This window comes from Artemia sp. Qi Xiang Cuo, chromosome 1 (assembly GCF_049724085.1).
Source record: "Artemia sp. Qi Xiang Cuo chromosome 1, ASM4972408v1, whole genome shotgun sequence".
NCBI classification, from domain to species: domain Eukaryota; kingdom Metazoa; phylum Arthropoda; class Branchiopoda; order Anostraca; family Artemiidae; genus Artemia; species Artemia sp. Qi Xiang Cuo.
The window spans coordinates 70,726,829-70,752,641 of NC_142794.1; the positions used below are offsets into that span (position 1 = coordinate 70,726,829).

The 25,813-nt window shown below is 36.9% G+C and overlaps 1 protein-coding gene across 1 annotated transcript in view; it reads left to right on the top strand.

Annotated features, from left to right (window-relative positions):
- LOC148956676 (uncharacterized) overlaps positions 1-25,813 on the top strand; it is a 275,875-nt gene that overhangs the window by 24,753 nt on the left and 225,309 nt on the right. The window contains exon 4 of the mRNA XM_089091698.1: positions 4,555-4,721. Within this exon, the coding sequence (XP_088947824.1) occupies positions 4,555-4,721 (167 nt within the window). The remainder of the gene's footprint in view (positions 1-4,554; positions 4,722-25,813) is intronic.

Here is a 25,813-nt window from a genome sequence, read left to right on the forward strand (position 1 = left end):
CATTATATATATATATATATATATATATATATATATATATATATATATATATATATATATATATATATATTATATATATATATATATATATATATATATATATATATATATATATATATATATATATATATATATATAATATCCAAAAAAAGGATTTTTGAACTTATAGGTTTCCGGAAATTTCAATCATACTATGAAAACGAAAGAAAGAGGAAAAGGGGAAAAAAAGAAGAAAAAGGAAAAAAGATTGTGAAAATCGTATGGGTTATCCTCCTATAGTAAAAATCGATGCTTTATGGTGCGCGTGCGGCGTGTCCCCCAAAAATAATCCTGGGTGCGTCCTGGTACTAGTTATGCTTTTTGGGGATTATGCCCGAACCAACCGATGTAGAGGAAGGGCTCACAAAGCTATTGTAATGAGAAAACTTGTCATCCTAATAAAGTTAGTGTGAAGCAAGAATACACGGAATTGTCAAAAATACCCTTTTAGCTGAAGCTTTAGTTCCATTGACTTAATAGGTACGATTGAAGGCCAAGTGGGGTGTTTGATAGGACTTGGCTTTGTCCTTTGTGAGAGCAAATGATTTTTGCTGTCGATGCTATCTTGTGATTAAAACGTTTTTTTTTATCACATTGTTCATGTATTAGAACATTGATTCTTGAAAAAACAATATATGAGAATAAAAAACTTCAACGTAAACAGTAGAAAACATGGGGTGGCAGCATCACCTTATCTTCAGTTAGACGCCACTGTTTGCTTTCTTTTGAAAGCAAAAACTGTTGTTCTTTTTATTTCAATTTGTGCTTGTCTTGGATATTGAGAGTTATTCTAAATATGAAGAAGACTGTCTTCATATAATCAGATCTCTTTACGGTTAAGTTCAGCTTTTCGTCATAATGCTTACATTAATCGGAAGTTCTCTTCTGAATTTTCCTAACGAATAGAAAAAAATAGTTATAGTTCAATTCTGAATTTTCCAAAGAAGAGAAAAATATTTATATTCCAGTTCTGAATTTTCTCAGTGAAGAGAATTTTTTTTTCAAGTTCTCTTCTGAATCTTTCGTGGAAGATAGAAAAAGCTATAGTTCAATTCTGAATTTTTCCCTAAGAAGAGTATAAGTCCCACTTTAATTCTGATTCTTGTAAAAAAACAGTTTTAATTTCTTTGAATTCATAATAAGGATCTGAATAGTTTATGCAAAATCAGAGTTATTGAAACTAAATTTACTATGACCTTACCAATATTTTCCAAAAACCAACAAAGCAATACATAAAATATTTTTATTGAAATAATGACATGTAGAATATTAATATAAAAAATATGTTACATAAAAAGTTATATTTCGATTCTGAATACTCTCCATGAAGAGAAAAACTTCCACTTCAATTCTGAGTTTTCTCGAAGAAGTGAAATAATGTTCAAAATGTCTTCTAAATTTTTCTTTCAGGAGAGAAGAAAAAAGTTAGTTCAAATTCTGAATTTTTCCAAAGAAGAGAAAAAAGTTCCAATTCAGATCAAATTTAATTCTGAGTTTTCTAAGAAAGTGAAGAACAGTTCAAGTTCTCTTCTGAATTTTTTCCTCGAGAGAGACAAAGTTCCACTTTAATTCTGTACTCGTGGAATGAGATTTTCAAACTGTGAAATTCTGCATCACGACAGCCTATTTTATTGGCAACAAATTTGAATATATTAAGCTATAGGCAAGACGGACTTAGAAAAACTAGAATAGTGACACGATTTCACTTTATCTAGCTTAAATTTAATTCAGGTCGCCGTAGGCCTATATGGTGTACCCGCAGTATTCCATACAAGTATTTGCCCAGAAACCTGTCTGGTTAGCCCAGAATTCGGTTTTGTTACCCTCAAATATATAGATAGCACACCACTTCTTAACTGAAAGTAAATATATACCATATCTATAATATACTAGTAAGTAAATATAGATACTACATAGAAAGTAAATATAGAAAATCTGCCTAATTTTCTGATTGAGGCTGAAATCCCCCTAAAATTCTAGGAGTCGTAATTAAAATCCAACAATGAAATTAAGCTTATCAGAGAACCCTACTGCAGAATTTTTACGCTTATTATACAAAATGTGTAATTTCCCCTCGGGGTGATTGTATCGAACAAGTGATTGTAGAAAATCCGAAGAGACATCATTTAATCGAAAAGCAAAAATGGTAGGGCCATTTTTAATTGACCACAATATTGCAGGAAAGCTAGCCTCCGTCCCATGCCCATTCTTTCACCAAAGTCTTGGGATACAAAAATTGAGGTAGCCTATTTTGGTTCACAATAGTCGAAAGATTTACTATCTACGGTTTTGTAGATAACTTGACCCCTCACGCCCACGGGGAAATGGCTACAAGCTTTGAACTTTGCCTATTGTTTACAAATTTTATTGGTTATTGTAGGGAAGCATACGGATATTTTTTCGAGGGAAGTATTTTCGGAGGGAGGAGCGGTTGTTTTAAACAGGGAGATTTTCACACTGAGAGGGTGATCTATGGAGGTGAAATTTCTAGAGGAAATTGTACACCGGGTGAAACCTTGACAAAATTGACTTTGCAAATTTCGTGTTAATTTTTCATGTACGGTGAGCCAAATTCGAACCTGCATTAGTTGAAAAACGTTCAGAAATTAAATAAAAAAACAAGTTTTTTTTAAACTGAAAGTAAAGAGCTACATTAAAACTTATAACGAACAGAAATTATTCCGTATATGAAAGGGGCTGTCCGCTCCTAAACGCCTCACTGTTTACGCTAAGTTTGAATCTTTGTCACAACTCTACTTTTTAAAGTAATAAATAATTTTAGCGTAAAGAGCGGGGCGTTGATGAGGGGACAGCCCCTTTCATATATGGAATAATTTCTGTTCGTTTTAAGTTTTAATGTCGTTCCTTACTTTCAGTAAAAAAAAACTTTTTATATATTTAATATGCTAAGGAGAAAAAGCACAAACGCTTATCAGCCAGGGAGGCTCCGTATCTGGGACGTCAATTAAATAGCTTTTCGATGGTTTTAATTCATGTCATATCTGAGTCAAAAACCTAGAGTTGTGGCATAACATGACAAGTTGGTGTGAAGCCACCTCTTCGCTTATTTAATATAATTTTATCTAACTTTATAATTGTGTTCAGATGAACCCTTTCCTGATATCATGTGACCAGTGATTCGGTGCAATCATTCCTAAAAAGAAAAACACGCATCTCTGACAATATTCTCAAGAAAAATTCAAAATCTTGTACTTTGATAGATAGATGTTGGAAACCACGACATCATAGCTCTCAGGCCTTTTGAATTTATTGATGTGATTTCCATCAAGATCCCTTTTCTTATTTGGAATTTTTCTCCATTTTCAAGATCCCTTTTCCAGAATTATGAAAATTTTGTAATTAAAACAAATTACGATGCCAACCTTAGAGAGAGATTAATTCTTTTATTTTCTAAATTCACAGTAAAATCAGGTAAGTATGACTAGCCGCTGCATCAAATGGCGTGCATGAAGTGATCCAAATCATTTATTAATTGGTATAATCAATAACATAAAAATAAGACAGCAAAGAAGACGAGAGAAAAAAAATTTAGAAGAGTTGAACTATGATACTCTAGGAACTTGCTCTCTTCCTGCTGCATCTCGACTAAAACTTTTTAATTAATTTAATTAATGAAGAATTAATGAAGAAACTGATTTAGAGCTCTAATGCTGTCTGTGTGCATGGTTGTTATAGACTAGACCTAAAGGGTTGCACTAAATTGACTAGGGGCGTAATTTGCTTTGGGGCAGGGGGGCCACTGCCCCTCCCAGATCTCGTTTCCCCCCGCCCCGAGACCCCAGTTCGCCCCCCTCCAGCTGAAATTTAGTTTCTTCCAAAATCATGGCAAAGTTAAGATAAACAATCATAATTCAACAGAAACCGATCAGTTTTTTTTAGTACATATTTACCTTTATAGTGCTATAAAGTACCTTTATAGCACTAAATAGTACCTTTATGGTACCAAATGGCTTGTTTTTAGTTTTTACTGTCATTTTCACTTGATTTGGGAAAAGTGGCTCCAACTTTGCCCCCCCCCAGGATTTCGACGAAATTACGCCACTGAACGTGACGAAAAACATGGCTTGACCGTATGGGGTGAGTTTCATAATTTCCCTTCCCTTGATAAGAGTATTCTCTCAATTGTTCAAGAATTATGCAGGTTTCGTTATACAAATAAATTTTTATGGTAAGTTTAAACTAAATTAGGTTTATTTTGCATTTTCGGAATCAGCACAAAAATTCCGTTTTTAACAGAATTTCTACTGACACGGGCCACTCTCTCTTGCTGTTCATAATCATGATCGGGTTGATTTCCTATGTTTAGCTATGTTCTCTTAAAACAGATCTCGAATTTCTGCCAAAAATCTGATGAAACGTAATTGAATTCTGCGTATATTTTAGATTAATCGATGTTCCTGATGACCTAAAGGTGATCGAATGCCCACATATATAAAAGTAAATACGTTGCAATAGTTTCAGTTTCGAAATGATATCTGTGTGTATTATATACAGCTTTCTAATTTCAAAGGCCTTTTGTATAGGGTTTGGGCTATCTTCATCGCGAGGGGTTTTACCTGGTAATGGTATACCCAGATTTGCATTTGTTGAGAAAGGAAACTATGGTATTCGGAACAATTCGGCAGCTAATCTATATATGTATCTGACTAGCCCACTTAATGGTAATTTGTCAAATTAATTGTTTTCCTTTTTAACCTTCCAGACAAGCTCTCCGTTTTAACCCAGGCTGCTTAAAAAGAAGAATTAAAAAAGTTATCTTAAAAAAATATGCCTTTGATCACCTATAGGTTGCAACTTCTTCCGTTGTATTTTTTTATGTAATTCACCTGTTTTTTTTTCAAATTTTTGTTCATCCCTTAAAGTAGATTCCTGCATGCGCACCTTGCTCACTCTTAAGTACGATAGACCCTTATAAATGCATTGATACGACCATTAGACGATCTAAGATGTCTATTTTTGGGTTGCATTTCACATCGGGGGATAGGGTTCTGGTCAGCAAATTCTTCCCATGGGCTGCACCACTAGGACGGACGAAAATGCAAAGTCGGAACATTATTAACTAAATTGTTATCCTACCTCAGAAAATCATGATGTCAGAAGCAATACATTGGTAAGCCTTTATCTATATCTGACAATCTCATTTAATGATAATTTTTCGATTTACTTGTTTCCCTTTACTGTTTATTGCATTTTGTATTCCTGATGAGATAACCTCGTTTAGAGCCTGCAAGCCCATACTGTCTTAATATTGGAAAAAATTGAAAAGCAATGCTGCCCGAGTAACTCCCATTCTTTTGGTCCAAAATGAAAAAAATATCGAAGTTCGGGCTTTTAGATTTAGAGGAGGGTTCGGCTGTAGGTACTAAAAAACTCTCAATTATGCTGTATTTTTCTTTTGATTTTTGTTCTTCAAAATTGTGAAAAACACTCTTGTGACCCAAATGTACAAACTGCACTAACTTTTGACGCGACGATCAAATTGGTTTAATTTACAAAATTAATTTGCCAAAATCAGTTTACAAAATCAATCATTTTTCTATAAATTTTTTTCCTAACCTATTTTTTAGGTCGAATTCCTTTAGCTGGTAATTGTTATGTTGAGAAAACCCGCTGGTCCAGTAACAACAGGAAGCTTAAGTTATTTTTTCTTTGTAAGAAAAATATAAAATCGTTTTTTTGTCAAGAATTCATAATTTTGAAATCAGTCAAAGAAAACATGTCGACTAAACTTAAATTAAATAGTTTATTTGGTGTTTTCTTTGAAAAGATTGCCCCCCTCCCCCTAAAGATTTTGAAACATATATTCCCCCTCCCTACATTTCCGTAGATAGTAGTGCCGGAGCAGGTTGGAAAAGGCATTTATGTTGTTATTTTTGTTTTTAAAGTTATTTTTTTCTATTGTATATTCTCAAACATCTGAAATCAATACATTTGATGGAAGCTACTTTCTTTATAAGAGATGCTTTTTATAGCAAAAGATAAAAATTACGATTCTAACCTGCTATGCTTCCTATTCTGTTTTTTTTTGTTTTACTAAAAAGTGGAAGAAAATTATGATCACAAGCTTTTGTTCCTAAAAATTCATAATAATAGAAAAATCTAACAACGAGCTGATTACAATAAGCGTTTTTTTCTTCTAGCTGACTTCAAAAGCTTGAATTTCCGTCAATGCGTTTTGTTCCATTTTGAGATACATAGGCCCCGTGGTTTCCTTATTATTTAAATAAGGGAAAAAAAACGAAAATAATAGACCGAAAATAAACGCAATTCCGGCTAACATCTGTCTTCCCAAGTGCCGTGACGCCGCAATGGTAATTTTTCCAAACCAAATTAGTGTTACTTGCCTTAAAACCATCCTTGAGATAGGATGGTTGTTAACTTACTTGTTGAGAGGCCTTTACTCGGACTTTTCTATAAACCGTCGATTTCATCAAACCTCAAAATCGTCTACGATAATTCAAAAGGCGTTACGTGCCATTTTTGGCGGACTAAAATTTATAGCTCGCCCTATAAAGCTCAATTATTAGATCGATTTGTTCTCCGGCATCGTGTTTGGTTCTCAAGAGGTTTCTATCTGGTCCGAAAGGCCTCCATAAATTGACAACGGCTTAAGAGAACTAATTTGCTTGTAAATAGTTACCCAATATACCCGAAATGGGGTGCTACCCTTTCGAACAACCGTCACAAGCACTAAACGTAATTTTTTCGACAAGGAAAATCCGTCAGAACCACTAATCGTCAGAACGTCGACAGTCATAACATCGACACATCATAAACATCTGAAAAAAATTGAGATGTTATGACGTGTCGATGTTATGACTGTCGACGTTCTGACGGTTAGTGGTTCTGACGGATTTCGTTATGTAAAACAAAATTAATAGTAATAAGTATATAATAGTTTAGAAAAAAATTTCGGCTATATATTTGCACATCAGGGGGGTGGGGATAAAGCATAGCATGTACTAAATACATAACCTAACCTAGCCTAGGTACCTTTCCCCCCCCCCTAAACCCCAAAAAACTAAAGTTTTAAAATTTTAGATGTTATAATTTTTTTTTTAGATGTTATAAAGTGTCGATGTTATAAATGTCTACGTTCTGACCAGTGGCGCTAATTCACGAAAATGTAGGGGGGGGGGAATGATTTTTTTCGATTTAAAAAAAATTAAGATGCAAAAAAAACATTGAACAAACATACCTAAAACAAGGGGTAGCGGCGAGGTCGCTGCTTGGTAAAATCGTTGACTAATCTGACCCCCTCCCCACGAAACTATATTGTGGCAGGATTTTGGATTTATACATATTTGTCCAGGTCATAATCCAGGGGACATACTAGGTTTAATATCTGATACCCGAGTTAGAGAGTTTCTCTCTCTGGTCAACAAATCTCCGCTTCTAAGTTGTAGGCCTAAAGTGTCGCTCGTAAGGACACCTCAAGATATAGTACCGGTTGATATTCGTAGCGTATTTCCACCCTACGAACATGAATTTCTATCGTCGTTTGATTGCATGAAAAAATTTTGAACGAAGATAAATCAAAAGACGAGTCCTCTAGTGGGACTACTTATTTTTACATTCGATAGAGTATGGATTATCAGTGATGGCGAATTTAACTTATAACCCGTTTTAAAGGGAATGCGATACTATTTTGGGTGGCTGATTCGACTATAGTCTAATTTACGTTAGCAAATAGCCTCTACATGACGAAAGGAGTGTTGCGTTTGAGGCTCCTTACTCTGGGATTAATTAAAAAAACTTTCCACAAATAATTTTTTCAAAGAAAAGTAAAGAACTCCATTAAATCAAAAATGAGCAAAAATAAAATCAAATAATCTACCAAGCGTGAAACTACCACAAATCAGCATTGATAAATAAACAAAGCCTGAAACGAACAGAAATTACAATAAATAACCGAGTCAAGCTCAAAACGAGCAGATATCAATATAAGTTGGGCTAAAAACCCCTATGCCTTCCCAAGGCCAGAACATAATTTGCACTTTACTGAAAAAAGTGTAAATCTTTTTTACTTTTATAACTTTAATAAATCAAATAATATTAACATTTTGATTACTAAATATCGTGATTACATATATGTATATTAAACCGACAATGCACATTCATTTGTATTAAAAAAAAAAAAAATACCCACATTGATCTTTACTATAAAAATGTCGAGACTTCCAATCACTTTCGACTATTAAAAAGGGCACTAGGCCTTTCGATTTCCGATCGAATAAGCCTTTTTGAGTTTCTACGACAACGCTTTCTAAAAACACCTTATATGCCCCCAGGGCATAAATTACAACCATTACCCTAAGGGCTGTTAGGGTGGTTGTCATCCTCTAAAACCTAATTTCCGGACCTCTTAACTACGTTAAACAAAATGGTCATCTCAAAATTTTTATTTGATGTGTTTGGATAAATGGTGGGCGTGAGAGGGGAGTTAATCGCTCTCCAACCACTTTCAACTATTAAAAAAAGCACTAGCCCTTTCAGTTTCCAATCAAATGAGCCCATTTGAAGTTTCTACGACAATGCTTTCAATAAAAACCTTATCTGCCCCCAGGGCATAACTTACAACCCTTGCCCCGAGGGTTGGGGGGGTTGTCATCCTCAAAGACCTAATTTCCATAACTATCTACTACGTTGAACAAAATTGCTATCTGAAAATATTGATTGGATGTGTTGGGGGGAATGGTGGGCGTCAGAGGGGGGTTAGTTACCCTCCAACCACTTTCGACTATTAAAAACCTTGTATGCCCCCAGGGCATAACTGACAACCATAGCCCTGGGAGCTCTGGGGGGTTTTTCATCCTTAAATACATAATTTCCAGAACTTTCAACTACGTTGAACAAAATGGCTATCTATAAACTTTGATTGAATGTTCTTGGGGGAACTGGTGGGCGTGAGAGGGGGGTTAATTACTCTCCACTCACTCCCGACTATTAAAAAGGGCAATTTCAATTTACAATCAAATTAGGCCTTTTTGAAATTTATAAAACGACTTTCTATATAAACCAAAATATGCCCCCAGGGCATAACTTACAACCCTTGCACTGAGGGTTCTGAGGGGGTTATAATCCTAATGGCTATCTAAAAATTTTGATTGGATGTGTTTGGGGATAAGGTGGGCGTGAGAGGGGGGTTAGTTGTCCTCAAATCACTTTTGACTATTAAAAAGGGCACTAGCCCTCTGAATGTGCAATCAAATGAACCCTTTTTGAAGTTTCTACGACAAAGATTTCAATAAAAACCTTATATGCCCCTAGGGCATAACTTATAATCCTTGCCCTGAAGACTGTGGGGAGAATGTCCTGCTGTAAGGTATAATTTCCTGAACTTTAAACAGCGTGGAGCAAAATGGCTATCTTAAAATTTTGATTGAATGTGTTTGGGGAAATGGTGGGCATGGAAGGGGTGTTAGTTCCCTTCCAATCACTTTCGACTATTAAAAAGGACACTAGTCATTTCAATTTCCAATGGAATGAGCCCTTTTTGAAGTTTGTATGATAACGCGTTCTATAACAACCTTATATACCCCCAGGGCATAATTTGCAACCCTTGCACTGAGGGCTTTGGGGGCTTGTCATCCTCAAAGACATAATTTCCAGAACTTAAAACTACGTTGAACAAAATGGCTATCTCAAAATGTTGATTGGATGTGTTTCGGGAAAAGGTAGGCGTGAGAGGGGTGTTAGTTGCCCTCAATCACTTTCGCTTTCTAAAAAAACCTTATATGCCCCCAGGGCATAACTTAACACCCTTGCCATGAGGGCTGGGGGGGGGGGTTGTTATCCTCAAAGACCTAATTTCCAGAACTATCTACTACGTTGAACAAAATGACTATCTGAAAATTTTGATTGGATGTGTTTGGGGGAAATTTGGGCGTGAGAGGGGGGTTAATTACCCTCCAGACACTTTCGACTATTAAAAAGGGCACTAGCCCTCTCAATTTCCAATTGAATGAGCCCCTTTTTAAGCATTTACGACAACTCTATCTATAAAAACCTTATATGCCCCCAGGGTATAACTTACAACCTTTGCCCTGGGGGCTCTGGGGGTTTTGTCATCCTTAAATACATAATTTCCAGAACTTTCAACTACGTTGAACAGAATATCTACAAACCTTGATTGGATGTTCTTGGGGAAATGGTGGGCGTGAGAGGGGGGTTAATTACTCTCCACTCACTTTTGACTATGAAAAAGATCGATTTAAACTTCCGATCAATTGAGCCCTTTTTTAAATTTGTACAAAAACTTTCTATTTGAACTTTATATGCCCCCAGAGTATTACGTACAACCCTAGCCTTGAGGGCTCTCATGGGGTTATCATCCTAAAAGACCTATTTTCCAGAACTTTCAACTACGTTGAACAAAATAATATCTCAAAATTTTGATTGGATGTGTTTGGAAAAATGGTGATCGTGAGAGAGGTCACAATCGACTATAAAAAGAGTTCTAGCCTTTCAATTTCCAATTGAATGAGCCCTTTTTGAAGTTTCTACAACATCGCTTTCTGTCAAACCTTATATGCCCCCAGGGCATTAATTGCTACCCTTGCCGTGAGGGCTGTCGGGGGAGAGGTTTTCATCCTTAAAGACCTAATTTCGAAAAATTTCAACTACATTGAATATAATGGTTATCTAAAAATTTTGATTGGATGTGTTTGGGGAAAAGGTGGATGTGAGAGGGGGGTTAGTTGCCCTCAAATGACTTTCGACTATTAAAAAAGGGACTAGCCCTTTGAATTTCCAATCGAATAACCCCTTTTTCAAGTTTCTACGACAAAGATTTCAATAAAGAAAAGGTGGGCGTGAGAGGGGTGTTAGTTGCCCTCAATCACTTTCGACTATTAAAAAGGGCACTAGCCCTTCGAATTTCCAATCGAATGAGCCTTTTTTGAAGTTTCTACGACAACGTTTTCTATTTAAGACCTTATATGTTGGAAATGTCGGGCGTGGAAGGGTTGTTAGTTGCCTTCCAATCACTTTCGACAATTAAAAAGGGCTCAAGCCACTCCAATTTCCAATCCAATGAGCCCTTTTCGAAGTTTCTACGACAACTTTTTCGATACGAAGTGCCCTGGTCTAAAGGAAAAAAAAAATAATACATTGCGCCAACATCGTTCTTATATGCCCCCAGGGCATATTTTAAAACCCTCGTCCTGAGGGTTGTGGAGGAGTGTCCTCCTCAAAAACATATTTTCTATCTTGAAATCAACTACGCTGAACAAAATGGCTATCTAAAATTTTGATTGGATGTGTTTGGGGAAATTTTTGGCGTGGAAGAGGTGTTAGTTGCCTTCCAATCACTTTCGACTATTAAAAAGGGCACAAGACACTCCAATTTCCAATCGAATGAGCCCTTTCCGAAGTTTCTACGACAACTCCATCGATACCAAGTGCCCTGGTCTAAAACCAAGAAAAAAAAAAAAAAAAAAAAAAACCATTGTGCCAACATCTTTCTTTACTAAGGCAGCGCTATTGCGCTGCCTATGATTACACACTCAATCGATCGCTCGAAGTTCCTATCTTTCCCTTTTTTATTATCTTTCTTGACAATCGCAAGATGTCATGATGCAGCCATGCTAATTTTTTCTTTATTACCAAGAAGAACCTACTTTGTAAATTTTCATAGCACTTAGTTCTTTTAATGATAATTCAAAAGTTTTTTTTTGCTTATTACACTACAATTTCAAATACTACTACTAACAACTCACCGCAGCACCAAGCCGCCTGAGGCCAACACAGCTACGCACGCTCCTCCCCCACCCCAATCTATTCAAAGTCTCCCTTTTTACATCCGCCCACGAAGTTCCTATTTCCTTTAAATCTTTCTTTATGACGTCCTCCCACCTCAGACGGGGACGACCTGCTTTCCGTTTAGCCCTAGATGGTTGGCCGAAAAGAACAATCTTCGGCAATCTGTCATCCTTGATCCGCACAACGTGCCCTAACCACCTCAACCTTTCTTTCATTATAGACCTAGAGAGCGGTATTGAACCACATTTTCAAATACTAATTAAAAAATAGTACCTTTTCGATTATACTAGGCCTATACCCTTATTTTAAATGGATTTTTTAGTCGTTTACGGGTACTAAGTAGTAACAAAAGAGTGACGTACGGCAAAGGGCATGGGAAACCTATAGTGCATTTATGTTATATTTATGTACACTGAGGGGGGTGGGTGGTAAAGTAAAATGATGCGCTTTTAGGAATGATATGTGTAATTATTTTAGGATTATTTTCATTATTTCTATAAGCGCTTCTCCTTAAAGGACCCCCTAATTTGTATATATATAGCACAAACTATATTTTCCCTAACTTAGTCCACTGAATTCCCAACAAGCTCCCAAAAAGACTCCAACGAGCAAAGAACACATACTGACTTTTAAATAGTGGTAGAGGTGTAACGGAAAAGGTACGAAAGGAAAAAAAAATAGTGCGCCAGGTATTCTAAGGAAGGCTGATATTTTATTTATTTTTATCAAAATTTGTCATGTATGAAATTCCCGTGTACGGACACGAATGGATGAAGAGAATGAGTCAAAATAGGGAGAAAACTGCTTGACCTACACTATCCCCTTTTTATTTAGACCTCACGTACCGGTTTGAATCCCCCCTTCCAATTTGGAGAAACCTTCTGTCCCCTTCTCCTGCCCCCCCCCTAAAGTCGGTTCTGTTGCTAATAGCTACGAGAGTTTAATATTTCCTAGAAATCTCTTCTATCTTTTTACCCCCAAAGTTTTTACTGGTCTTTCAGTGTTTATAAATGTTTCCTTGTACTATTTTTTCTTTCAAAAAATTCACTAATTTGTTGCATCATTCCCAACTGTACCTCGCGCCATATAAACCATAAGAATTGCTTTTATGAATGATGTTTCCCTTCTTCAAAATTCCACATGCAACCAGTCGGGTCCTTTTCCTCGTTCTTCATTCTCAAAGGCAATTAAAAAGTCGGAAATTGGCCAGTAATTATGCGGATCAGGTGTATGTTGAAATCGTATTTTGCTGACGTGAAGCGTGTACTATTATGGCTTCGTGGGTCAATGCAATGAAGCGATATTCATGTTTTTTTTAGTATTGGAAGATAGGATTTATGGAATAGACTTTGAAAACAGAATTAAGACTTCAAATCGAACGTGGAAGTTCGGCCGTATAGAGAATGGTCCTTTTTTTCTTTGGAGAGGGGTAGATTTTTGTTTTGGATTAGTAGAAACCAGGCACGTACGCAGGAATTTGTTTTGGGGGTGGGGCCCAATTTGTTTCGGGGGGGGGGCAAATCCTTCAAACCCATTATTCTGTGAGAAAAATCAGAAAATTATGGGAAAAGGAAAAAAATCGTGAAATTTTTTTTTTGGGGGGGGGGGGCGGGCCCGGAGTCCCCCCTGCGTACGTCCCTGATAGAAACATAAAATTGTGATCAATTTTTCTTCTACTTTTTAGAAAAAACTTCTGTCACCAGAAAAGGATGTCTAGCAGGTTAGGATCGCAATTTTTTCTTTTCATAAAAAAATATATTTTTATAAAGAAAGCAAGGGCGGATCCAGGATTTTTTTTAGGGGGAGGGGGGCGCAAAATAGGTTGATCCGATAAACTTGCGTTAGGAGCAAGTTTAATTAATGCAAACGTACGTTAATTAAGTAAATTACACTATTTTAGACTACGTTAGGGGGGCGCCCCCCTCTGGATCCGCCACTAAAAGAAAGCAGCTTGCATCAAATGCATCGACTTCAGATTTGTGAGATTATGAACCGGAAAAAAAGATCTGTAAAAATAAGAATAATGATATAAATGAATTTTATAACCCCTTTTAGACTTAATAACAGACAGGCATTTTTGACTTAATCAGAGGCAACGCTATAGCGTTGCCTATAGTAAAGGTCATACGGCTCCAATGTTTTATTATAATTATTATTATTATTTTTTCCCCAGAGGCACTTCATATGGGGGGGGGTCGTCGTAGAAATTTCAAAGGGGGCTCATTCGAATGGAAAACGAGGGTTCAAGTGCCCTTTTTAAGGATCAAAAGTGTTTGGAGGGCAACTAGCCCCCCCCCACGCCCATCATTCCCCCAAACACATTCAAGTAAAATTTTAAGATAGCCATTTTGTTCAGCGTAGTTCATTTCCAGATAGAAAATATATTTTTGAGGAGGACACTCCCCCACAACCCTCAGGGCAAGAGTTTTAAGTTTTGCCCTGGGGGCATATAAGGTTCTTATAGAAGGCCTTGTTGTAGAAACTTCAAAACTGGCCATTCGATTGGAAATTCAAAGGGCTAGTGCCCTTTTTAATAGCTGAGAGTGATTAAAGGGAAACTAGCCCCCCCACGCCCATCATTTCCCAAAACACATCCAATCAAAATTTTGAGATAGCCTTTTTGTTCAGCGTAGCTGGATTTCCAGATAGAAAATATGTTTTTGAGGAGGACACTCCCCCATAACCCTCAGGGCAAGAGTTTTAAGTTATGCCCTGGGGCATATAAGGTTTATATAGAAGGCGTAGTCGTAGAAACTTCAAAATGCTCATTGGATTGGAAATTCAAAGGGTTAGTGCCCTTTTTAATAGTCGAAAGTGATTGAAGGGCAACTAGCCCCCCCACGCCCATAATGCCCCCAAGCACATCCAATCAAAATTTTGAGATAGCCATTTCGTTCAGCGTAGTTGATTTCCAGATAGAAAATATGTTTTTGAGGAAGATACTCCCCCACAACCCTCAAGGCAAGAGTTTTAAGTTATACCCTGGGGGCATATAAAGATTTTATAGAAGGCGTTTTCGTAGAAACTTAAAAAAAGACTCATTCGATTGGAAATTCAAAGGGCTTGTGCCCTTTTTAATAGTCGAAGGTGGTTTGAGGGCAACTAACCCCCCTCTCACGCCCACCTTTTCCCCAAAATTTTGAGACAGCCATTTTATTAAAAGTAGTTTCAAGTTCTGGAAATTAGGTCTTTGAGGATGACAACTCCCCCACAACCCTCAAGACAAGAGTTTTAAGTTATACCCTGGGGGTATATAAAGTTTTTATAGAAGGCGTTTTCGTAGCAACTTAAAAAAAGACTCATTCGATTGGAAATTCAAAGGGCTAGTGCCCTTTTTTATAGTCGAAAGTGATTTGAGGGCAACTAACCCCCCTCTCACGCCCACCTTTTCCCCAAAATTTTGAGACAGCCATTTTATTAAACATAGTTTCAAGTTCTGAAAATTAGGTCTTTGAGGATGAAAACTCCACCACACCCCTCAGGACAAGGGTTGTAAGTTATGCCCTGGGGGCATATAAGGTTTTGTATAGACAACGTTGTCGTAGAAACTTCAAAAAGGGCTCATTCAATTGGAAATTTAAATGTTCCCTTTTTAATAGTCGAAAGTGATTCTAAGGCAACAGACATCCCTTCCAGGCCCACCATTTCCCCAAACACATCCAATCAAAATTTTGACATAGCCATTTTGTTTGAGCAGGAAATTCTATGTTTGAGCAGGACAGTCCCCCCACAGTCTTCAGGGCAAGGGTTATAAGTTATGCCCTGGGGGCATATATGGTTCTTTTGGAAGGAATGCTCGTCTAAACTTCCGAGAGGGCTCATTTGATTCGAAATTGGATGGTCTACTTCACTTTTTAAGGGTCAAAAGATATTGAAGGGTAACCAGCCCCCCCCCAAACCATTTTTTCTCAAATGCATCCAATAATAATTTTAAGATAGCTGTTTTGTAAAAAATAGTTCAAAGACCATATAACAAAATTTCTGGTGTCGACACAACCCGCAAGCGTTGTAAGTTATGCCCTCGGTGCAAATATGGGTCTCATAGAAGGGCTGCTCGTACTAACTTCAAACAGGGATCATTTGATTGGAAATTGTAAGCTCTAGTTCACTTTTTAAGAGTCAAACGAGATTGGAGAGCACCTAGCCCCCCCCCTTCCACGCCCATTTTTCCTCACACCCATCGGAGAATAAAGTTGAGATGGTTTTTTTTTAACAGTTCAATGACCATATACCGAAAACTCAGGGGTCAACACAGCCCCAAGGGCCCGAGGGTAGGTGTTGTAAGTTATGCCCTTGGGGAATATATGGTTCTTATTGAAGGGATGCTCGTATAAAATTCAGAGATGGCTCATTTGATTGGAAATTGAAAGTTGTAGTTAACTTTTTTAGAGTCAAAAGAGATTGGAGGGCAACTAGCCCCCCACGCCCCTTTCCCGCCTAATGCATCCAATAAAAATTTTGAGATAGCCATTAAATTAAAAATTACTCAAAATTCAGATAACAAAAACTCAGGTGTCGTCACAACCCCCCAGGGCCCGGGGGCAGACGTTGTAAGTTATGCCCTGGGGCATATATTGTTCGTATGAAAGGGATACTCGTATAAATTTTAGAGAGGGCTCATTTGATTGGATATTGAAAGTTCGAGCTCACTTTTTAATAGTCAAAAGAGATCCGAAGGCAGCTAGCCCCCCACGCCTTCTTTTTCAAAACCCATCTGATGAAAATTTTGAGATAAACATCTTGTTAAAAATAGTTCAAAGGTCGAATAAGAAAAAATCCGGTGTCAATAGCTTCCTCCAGGGCACAGGGGAAGGCGTTCCAAGTTATGCCCTAAGGGCATGTATGGTTCTTATGAAAGGGATGCTCGTATAACTTCAGAGGGGGCTCATTTGACTGAAAATTGAAAGTTCTAGTTCAATTTTTAAGATTCAAAATATGTCCAAGGGAAACTAGTTCCCCCCCCCCCCCCACACACACCCTTTTTCCCCAAGCCCATCCGATAAAATTTTTATAATAGCCATTTCGTTAAAAATAGTTCAAAGGTCAGATAAGAAAAATTCCTGTGTCGGAGCAACCTCCCAGGGCCTGGGGGAGGCGTTGTAAGTAATGTTCTAGGGGCATATATGGTTCTTATGGAAGGGATGATCGTATAAACTTCAGAGAGGGTTGATTTGATTGGAAATCGAGATTTCTAGTACCCTTTTTAAGAGTAAAAAGAGATCGGAGGGCAATTAGCTCCCCCTCCTCCACGCCCTAAATGAATCAGATAAAAATTTTGAGATAGACATTTTGTTAAAAATAGTTCAAAGTTCTGATAACAAAAAACTCCGGCGTCGAAAAAAATCCCCCAGGGCCCGTGGGCAGGTGTTGTAAGTTATCCCCTGGGGGCATATATGGTTGTTATGGAAGGGATGCTCGTATAAAATTCCTAGAGGGCTCATTTTATTGGAAATTGAAAGTTGTAATTCACTTTTTAAGAGTCAAAAGTGATTAGAGGGCAGCTAGCCGCCCCCCACACTCCATTTATTTCTTTCCCAGAGGCTGTTCATATAGAAGGGGTCGTCGTATAAACTTCAAAGGGGACTCATTCGATTGGAAATCGAGTTCTAGTGCCCTTTTGAAGAGTCAAAAGTGATCAGAGGGCAACTGACCCCCAAGCCCTTTTTTCCCAAAATACATCTGATAAAAAATTGAGGTAGCCATTTTTTTAAAAATAGTTCAAAGATCAGATAAGAAAAACTCCTGTGTCGACACCCCCCCCCTCCCGCAAGGGCCGGGGCAGGCGTTATAACTATTGCTCTGGGGGCATATATGATTCTTATGGAAGGTATGCTCGTATAAACTTCAGAGAGGGTTCATTTGAATGGAAATTAAAAGTTGTAGTTCATTTTCTCAGAGTGAAAAAAGATCAGAGGGCAACTAGCCCCTCCCACCCTCCACGCCTTTGGGGGTGTCGGATGGATAAACCCATCCGATAAAAATTTCAGGTGACCATTTTGTTAAAAATATTCCAACCATAAGACATTAAAACTCCGGGGTCGACATAACCACTAAGGGTCCAGGAACAGTTGTTTCAGGTCATAATCTAGTGTTATATACGGTTCTTATCGAAGTGACACTCTTATAAACTTCACAGAGGACTCAATTGGTTGAAAATAAAAAGTTCTAGTTCACTTTTAAAGAGTCAAAAGAGACCGAAGCTTAATCTAGTCCCCCCACGCCCTTTTTCCCCAAACCCATCCGATAAAAATTTCGAGATAGCAATTTTGTTAAAAATAGTAAACTCCGAGGTAAACATCAGATAAATTTAAATTAATAAATAAATCTTAAAAGGAGTGAAACGTAAATTGAATATGCTAATCAATCTTGAAACGAACAAAAATCACCACAAACAAGAGTTTGGGTATGACCTCCTTCTCTCACTGTAAAAGTCTAAAACCTACTGCGTCATTGGCGCTTTACTGAAAACTGTATGCGTCTTGAACAGTCTTGGATAGTATAAACAACATCAAATTGAATATTTGATGTATAATGATATTAATTGTTGAAAGATCCATCAGTTCATGAATTTATTTCACTGTAATTGTATTTTATTTTCAATACTGTGAGAACTGGAAAAGAAAATATTTGTTATACAATCCGTTTTCAGTTAAGCTCCAATGACGCAGTAGGCTTTTGGTTTTATTTACAGTTAGGAAAGAAGGCAGTACCCAAACGCTTGTTTGTAGGGAAACTACATTCGTATTTAACAACTTTAAAATGGGTTAATGAACGAAACTTAACATTTGATGTATAATGGTAGTAATTGCTGAAAGCTCATCGGTTCAAAATGTTATTTTAATTTTAAGGTTTATTTTCAATATTAAGTACAAAATAAAATATTTGTCATAAAATTGGTTTTCAGTAAAGCGCCAATGACGCAGTAGGTTTTAGACTTTTACAGTGAGAGAAGGGGGTCATACCCAAACTCTTTTTTGTGGTGATTTTTTTTCGTTTCAAGCTTGATTTGCCTATTCAATTTAAGTTTCACTCGTTTTAAGATTTACTTATTAATTTACATTAATATCTATTGTATGTCTGTTTGCATTGATTGTTTATTTAATTTCTGTTCGTTTTAAGTTTCATTTATACTTAAATAGGAAAATATTTTTTTTTGTTTTAAGCTTGATATTCATATTCAATCTAAGCATTACTCGCTTTAAGATCAATTTATTCATTTACATTATTACTTGTTGTAGGTTTTTGCTATAATTGTTTATTTAATTTCTGTTCGTTTTTGGTTTCATTTATTTTTTAATAGTAATTTCTGGTCGTTTTAGTTTGAATTTTAAAAGTTATTTGTATCTTCTGAGCTTAAGTTTAAAATTGCCTTTACTTTTCTTTGAAAAACTTATTTTTCGGAAAGTTTTTTTTTTAATTAATAACAGAGAAATGGCTAAACCTGTAATCAAAGTTACTATATCCATGAAAAGCCATGCTTCCATTCCATCTGAAACCTGACACGTCGTTAAAAAAAAATGTAAAGAACTTGAAAAGAAAAGTAATAAAAAGTATGTTTGTTTACCCCAAAAAATTAGAATTCCGTGCTATACTGTTGGGTCAAATTTGAAACAGATGGCACAGTATTAACACCCGCCATACCTTTCCATTGTAACTGAACCCCCGTGTAACTGAACCCCAAGCAACTGAACCCCTGTAACAAAACCCCGTATAACCGAACCCCCGTGCAACTGAACCCCCTTTAACTGAACCCTCGTGCATCTCAACCCATTTAACTAAACCCCCGTGTAACTGAACCCCCATGTAACTGAACCCCCATGTAACTGAACCCCCATGTAACTGAACCCCCGTGCAACTGAGCCCCCGTATAACCGAACCCCCGTGCAACGAATTCTCAGCTACCATTCTTGGGAGACATCTGACAGTTTATAAGTGACCATGGAATTCCTGTGTTGTTTTAAAGTCACTTTTCTGTGAATAGGCAGCGTGGCGGTAGAGTGCACCTGGCGACGATAAATCACATCAGTCCAGTTTTTGTCAAGAAAAAATTATTCAGTGATAATTTATTGCTCCCGCTAGCATTATGCGCTTCTAGGTCCGGGCCTAGGGACCTAATGGTAAATCCAGCCCTGAGCGTGCACATATTTCCTTTTGGTGAATTGATTTTCCCTTTAAGCACTCTCTGAAAGTCCCAACTTAATACACAAATCCCTTTTTGAGAAGTTCCATTTGCATGCACATAGTGTCTTTTGATTTAGTTCAAGTTCTACCTCAAATTTTCTGTCAAATTTTCATCTTGATATGCATAGCCTTAATAGTGCTAGTTTAATAGTAGCAGAGGTCGTAGTGGGAGTAGTAGAAGTAATAATAGTGTTGAATTAGTAGTAGTAGCAGCAGTATTAATAGCAGTAGTAGCAGGTAGATGCCCCAGAAATTTCATCTTGATATACTAAGCTGTTCCGAAAAATTTGCTGATACACCTGTATCAGCAATCTGTATGTTATTGCAAGTTACCAATTGTTAAAATTTAAGGTTTGTATAGAAGGTATATATGTAAAAACTTTGAAGGAGGCTCATTTGATTGGAAATTGAAAGTTCAAGTTCAATTTCGAAGAATCAAAGGTAATCACAGGACAAACAGCCTTTCCCTCTTAACTGACACCCCCCCCCCAAATAAATACCATCAAAATAAAAATAAACATTTTTTTCAAAATAGTATGAAGATCAAATAACTATGTCTTTGGGATTAACAACCCCACCAGCAGTATCTGGGGCAAGGGCTGTAAGTTAAGCTAGTTGTTCATTGCTAACACATAAGGTTTTTGTAGAAAATTTTTTGTATGAACTTTGGGGGGGGGGGCTCATTCGATTCGAAATAAAAATTTCCAGTGCACTTTTTCAGAGTTAAAAGTGATCGGAGGGCTTCCCCCCTACCCCATTTTTCCCCCGAATACATCCGATCTAAATTTTGGGACGACCATTTTATTGAAAACAGTTTTAAGGTTAAATAACTATACCACAGTTAAATAAATATGGTTCGTAACCCTATTGTGTTTTACCCAATGTTAGTACGGTGGTTGAGTTGCACGAGGGTTCAGTAGCACGAGGGTTCAATTGCACGGGGGTTCAGTTACACGGGGGTTCAGTTACACGGGGGTTTAGTTACAAGGGGGTTCAGTTACACGGGGGTTTAGTTAAATGGGGTTTAGTTGCACGGGGGTTTAGTTGCACGAGGGTTCAGTTACAGGGGGGTTCAGTTGCATGAGGGTTCAGTAGCACGAGAGTTCAGTAGCACGGGAGTTCAGTTGCACGGGGGTTCAGTTGCACCGGGGTTCGGTTATACGGGAGTAGTAAGAGTGTATAAGATTTGAGGGGTACATGAAAGGGTACAAGAAACGGGACAGGAAAACCTACGCCTGAGACACTACAGTTACACGTGGACATTTTAAAAAATCTGGCAAACCTTTACCTATAAAGTGGTCAAACACGTTTTGAGAGTATGGTTGTGATTGTATAAGAGAATTAGACTGTTTTTTTTTTTAATCGAAAACTAGAGATTGCCAAATTGCGTATTTAGGAATGATTTTGTAGGTAAAGCTGTCTATCACCCATGCGTTATCCACTGTTCCATTTCTTTGAAGTTTGTGCTATCAACAGCGGTTTCTGATTTTTTTGGACAATTGCCTTTAGCCAAGAATAGTTTGATATGAATGTGTCGGTAGATAGCATTTGCGAATTGGACTATACGAACGATATTAATTGAATAATAGGAAAAAAATAGAGCTAGATAACATTCGCGAATTGGATCGTATGAAGGTGGAGAAAAGAAGGGGTGGTCTTATGACTTGACCTAGCTTTACTTCTTCGATGTGTACTGTATAATACACAAGTGATGTTTGAACAGTGTTGTCAATTTAAAGTTATACTATAGTAAAAAGTTGATACTAAGAGAGATGTAGATGGTAAGAAAAGAATTTTAATAATAAATAGCTTTACTTCGTTAATTCGTCATGTATAATAAACAATTCGAATTGTGATGGAGCTGGATGTCATAGACTAATTATAGTATTGTACTGTGGTCCAAGTTCCTCGCGTAAAGCTTATATGAGTGACTTGAAAATAAAATTTTTAACGAGAAATACCTGAAAAGTGTTTTGGGGGGAGATGGGTTGATTGGCAGAAGGATGTCTTAGCGTAGTTATAGTATGATAGGGGGGGGGGCGAGTTGCTAGCGAAAAACCCATGTGGATGACTTGAAATAAAAATTTTAACGAGAAATGGCTGAAAAGTGTTTTGGGGGACTTAGCGCAGTTATAGTGTGATAGTGGGGGGCGACTTGTAGCGAAAAACCCGACATCCCAAGTTGGTGCGACATCCCAAGTTGGTCCTAATGTGGTCTTCTCATAGAATATGTTAAATTATTTCCGATATCTTGCATAGCCCAGGAGCTATAGGCTAATATTTATTAATTTTCCCCGAAAATCTCAAAATTCAAAGGTTCATTTTCAACTAAACCACGTATCTCGGACCTTTCTATATTTTTTGTGTTTTTCATTCTTTTCCAGAATTTACCTTCCGTATTTAGGTTCACATTGCCGTAAAGTTCAATGCTTAAATTGTTCCGTGAAGCCGTGTAGAGTTATTTGAAAAAGTATAGGCCAAAAAATATATACAAAAATTCATTTTTCCAAAATGATGACGTGACACATCTTTTATGCTAAAATTTAACGCCCAATCCGAATATTAATTTTATTTTCAACCAAGTATCAACCTTATTTTTCTTTTTTTTTGTCTTAAATTCAAAATGTATTTACAATGCTGACTGATTTTCAGTTTATCTGCTGATAAGACTTCGCAGCCCAATCTTAACTTCTTTTGTTTTAGGCTAATTACTTATTTGTAGGCCTAACATTTTGTTTTTGAATAATGGTATTGCAAGACATGTTTTTATGCCAAATTTTGACGCCGAGTCCAACGGTAGTTTTAACTTGGTCATCGTGTTTCAACTTTAGTTACTCTATGCTATTTAATTTGCTATAAGCTCCGATTTTCTTACAAATATAGCTGTAAATCCAGATTATAGTCAACTTACAATCTTTGCAAGGTAGTAAACGGACACGGAAGAACCCTGCTCGACAGAAGCTGAAAGCTTAAACCTGTAACATTATTAAAGAGTGTTTATTATTTTAACTACTATAAGTAAAGCTACAGGTAAAGCCTGTCAAAATGCAATTTCCGCATATCCCAACGGTTTTCCTCAAACATACAAAAAAAATCCCGCTAATCCTTGTCCGAATCGTCACTATCGGGACCACATCGTCCATCCTATGCGCCAAGAATTTCGCATGAATTTATCCTGAAACAAGGGCACTTTTTACCACACACAGTTTTACAGTAACAAAAGGTTGAAGTCTTGTTGACAGATGGAGGCCAGGGGGTCAGCGCTGAAGTCACTGGACTGACTCCTGAAATGTCGTGATGGGTCCAGCCAAACTCAAGTGGGTTGAAGATATAGGGCTTAGGAATCACAGCCTGAAGAATAATGTTCCACTGAAGTATAGATCTCTTGACTTGATATCCGAAAGAAACATCTGTTGGGGCTAAGCTGTTTAAGTTCTTTTTTCTGGCAAATAAATGAATTCGGAGGTCATTGAGAGAATCAAATTCGGACTGTTTTCTGTGTAAAAAAAAACATTTTACACAAAATAAGTTTTTCAAAGAAAAGTTAAGAACTCTGTTTAACAAAAAATGAGCAAAAATAAAATCAAATAATCTACCAAGCGTGAAACTACCACAAATCAGCATCGATAAATAAATGCAACCCAAAACGAACAGAAATTACAATAATTAGGACAACCGAGTCTAACTCAAAACGAGCAGAAATTAACATAAGTTGGACGCAAAACCCCTATGCCTTCCCAAGGCCAGAACAAAATTTGCACTTTACTGAAAAAATATAAATGTTTTTACTATAACTTTAATAAATCAAATAATATTAACATTTTGATTTCTGAATTTCAGTATATGTGTATTAAACTGACAATGCACATTCATTTGTATTTTTTATATTAATACTAATTTCTGCTCGTTTTGAGTTTGACTCGGTTAATTATTGTAATTTCTGTTCTGAGGGCTGTGGGGGAGGGGTTGTTATCCTTAAAGATCTAATTTCCAAAACTTTCAACTACGTTGAATAAAATGGCTATCTAAAAATTTTGATTGAATGTGTTTGGGGAAAAGGTGGGCGTGAGAGGGGGGTTAGTTACCCTCAAGTCACTTTCACTATTAAAAAGGGTGCTAGCTCTTTGAATTTCAAATTGAACGAGCCCTTTTTCAAGTTTCTACGACAAAGATTTCAATAAAAACCTTATATGCCCCCAGGGCATAACTTATAATCCTTGCCCTGAGGGTTTTGGGGAAGTGTCCTCCTCAAAAATATACTTTCTATTTGGAAATCAACTACGCTGAACAAAATGGTTATCTCAAAATTTTGATTGGATGTGTTTGGGGGAATGCTGGGCGTGGCGGGGGGGGGCTAGTTGCCCTCCAATCACTTTCGACTATTAAAAAGGGCACTAGCCCTTACAATTTCCAATCGAAGGAGCCTTTTTTGAAGTTTCTACGACAATGCCTTCAATAAAAACCCTACAAACCCCTAGGGCATAACTTAAAACCCTTGCCCGGAGGGTTGTGGGGGAGTTTCCTCCTCAAAAACATATTTTCTATCTGTAAACCAACTACGCTGAACAAAATGGCTATCTCACATTTTTGATTGGATGTGTCTGGGGGAATGATATTCGTGGGGGGGGGGCTAGTTGCCCTCCAATCACTTTCGACTATTAAAAAGGGCGCTAGGCACTCCAATTTCCAATCGAATGAGTCCTTTTCGAAGTTTCTACGATAACTCCTTCGATACGAAGTGTCCGGGTATGGAGAAAAAAAAAACACATTGTGCCAACATCGTTCTTTACTTAGGCAGCGCTATATATATATATATATATATATATATATATATATATATATATATATATATATATATATATATATCTTAATATTGTATAATCACTGGCTCGATACGATGAGGCATGTAAAAAAACGTATTTAAAACCATTCGTTTGGGGAAAATACGATGTTTTAGTCTAATATAAGATTTAAACATCCGTTTTAGGGTTCTTTGCCTTTTTGAATTTAATGGTAAAATATTCTTATAGATGGTAGCTCTTTTGGGGGCATATCACTTCATTTTGAAAATGTTTATGTAGATTTGCTTACGCTAATACCTTTTGCCTCTAGTTTTAAACTTGTTAAATTTTACATATTTGGAATCAATGGAGAAAGCAAACTTTTTGGTGTACACTAACATTACTGCCAACTTCCCGTTTTTTAGGGTTTTTATTGCCATTGACAAGATCTATTTTCAACTTTATTACCATGATTCAATAAGCTTTTAGCCTTTGGCCGGAAAATTTCCTAGATTCTTGATTTGAAAGTTGGCTCGACTCACTCACACGAACTATGTTCTCGCAATTCATCCTATGTGAAGCTGTCATGCACAGGCGCTTCATTTTCGGAGGGGGCAAACTTTTTACCTCCTCCTTAGATTTTGGAGTTGTTCTTGTATTTTCATTGAAAACGCCTTTTTTATACGCTTGTTGAAAGCATTGAAAAAGTAACAACATTCCTCCCTCCAGGTTTTGAAAATATATTTTGCCACTCTCCCTACATATTAGTGAATAGGCGCCTCTAGTTTTACATAGTAATCTTCTTTAGCCCGATATCTCATGCTTGAGGATTATATATTACAACTAAAACGGGAGAAATGTAGTTAGACCTCTCAATGTTCTTTAAATATAAGTTGAAAGTCCTGTAATTTAGCATAAGTACATAAAATAAGAAACTTTGATGGAAGACATTAATGAAAGTTAAAAACAATTATTACTCACTGAAAACTGCCTTCCTCCTCCAAATTTGTCTTTAATATAGTCTATGT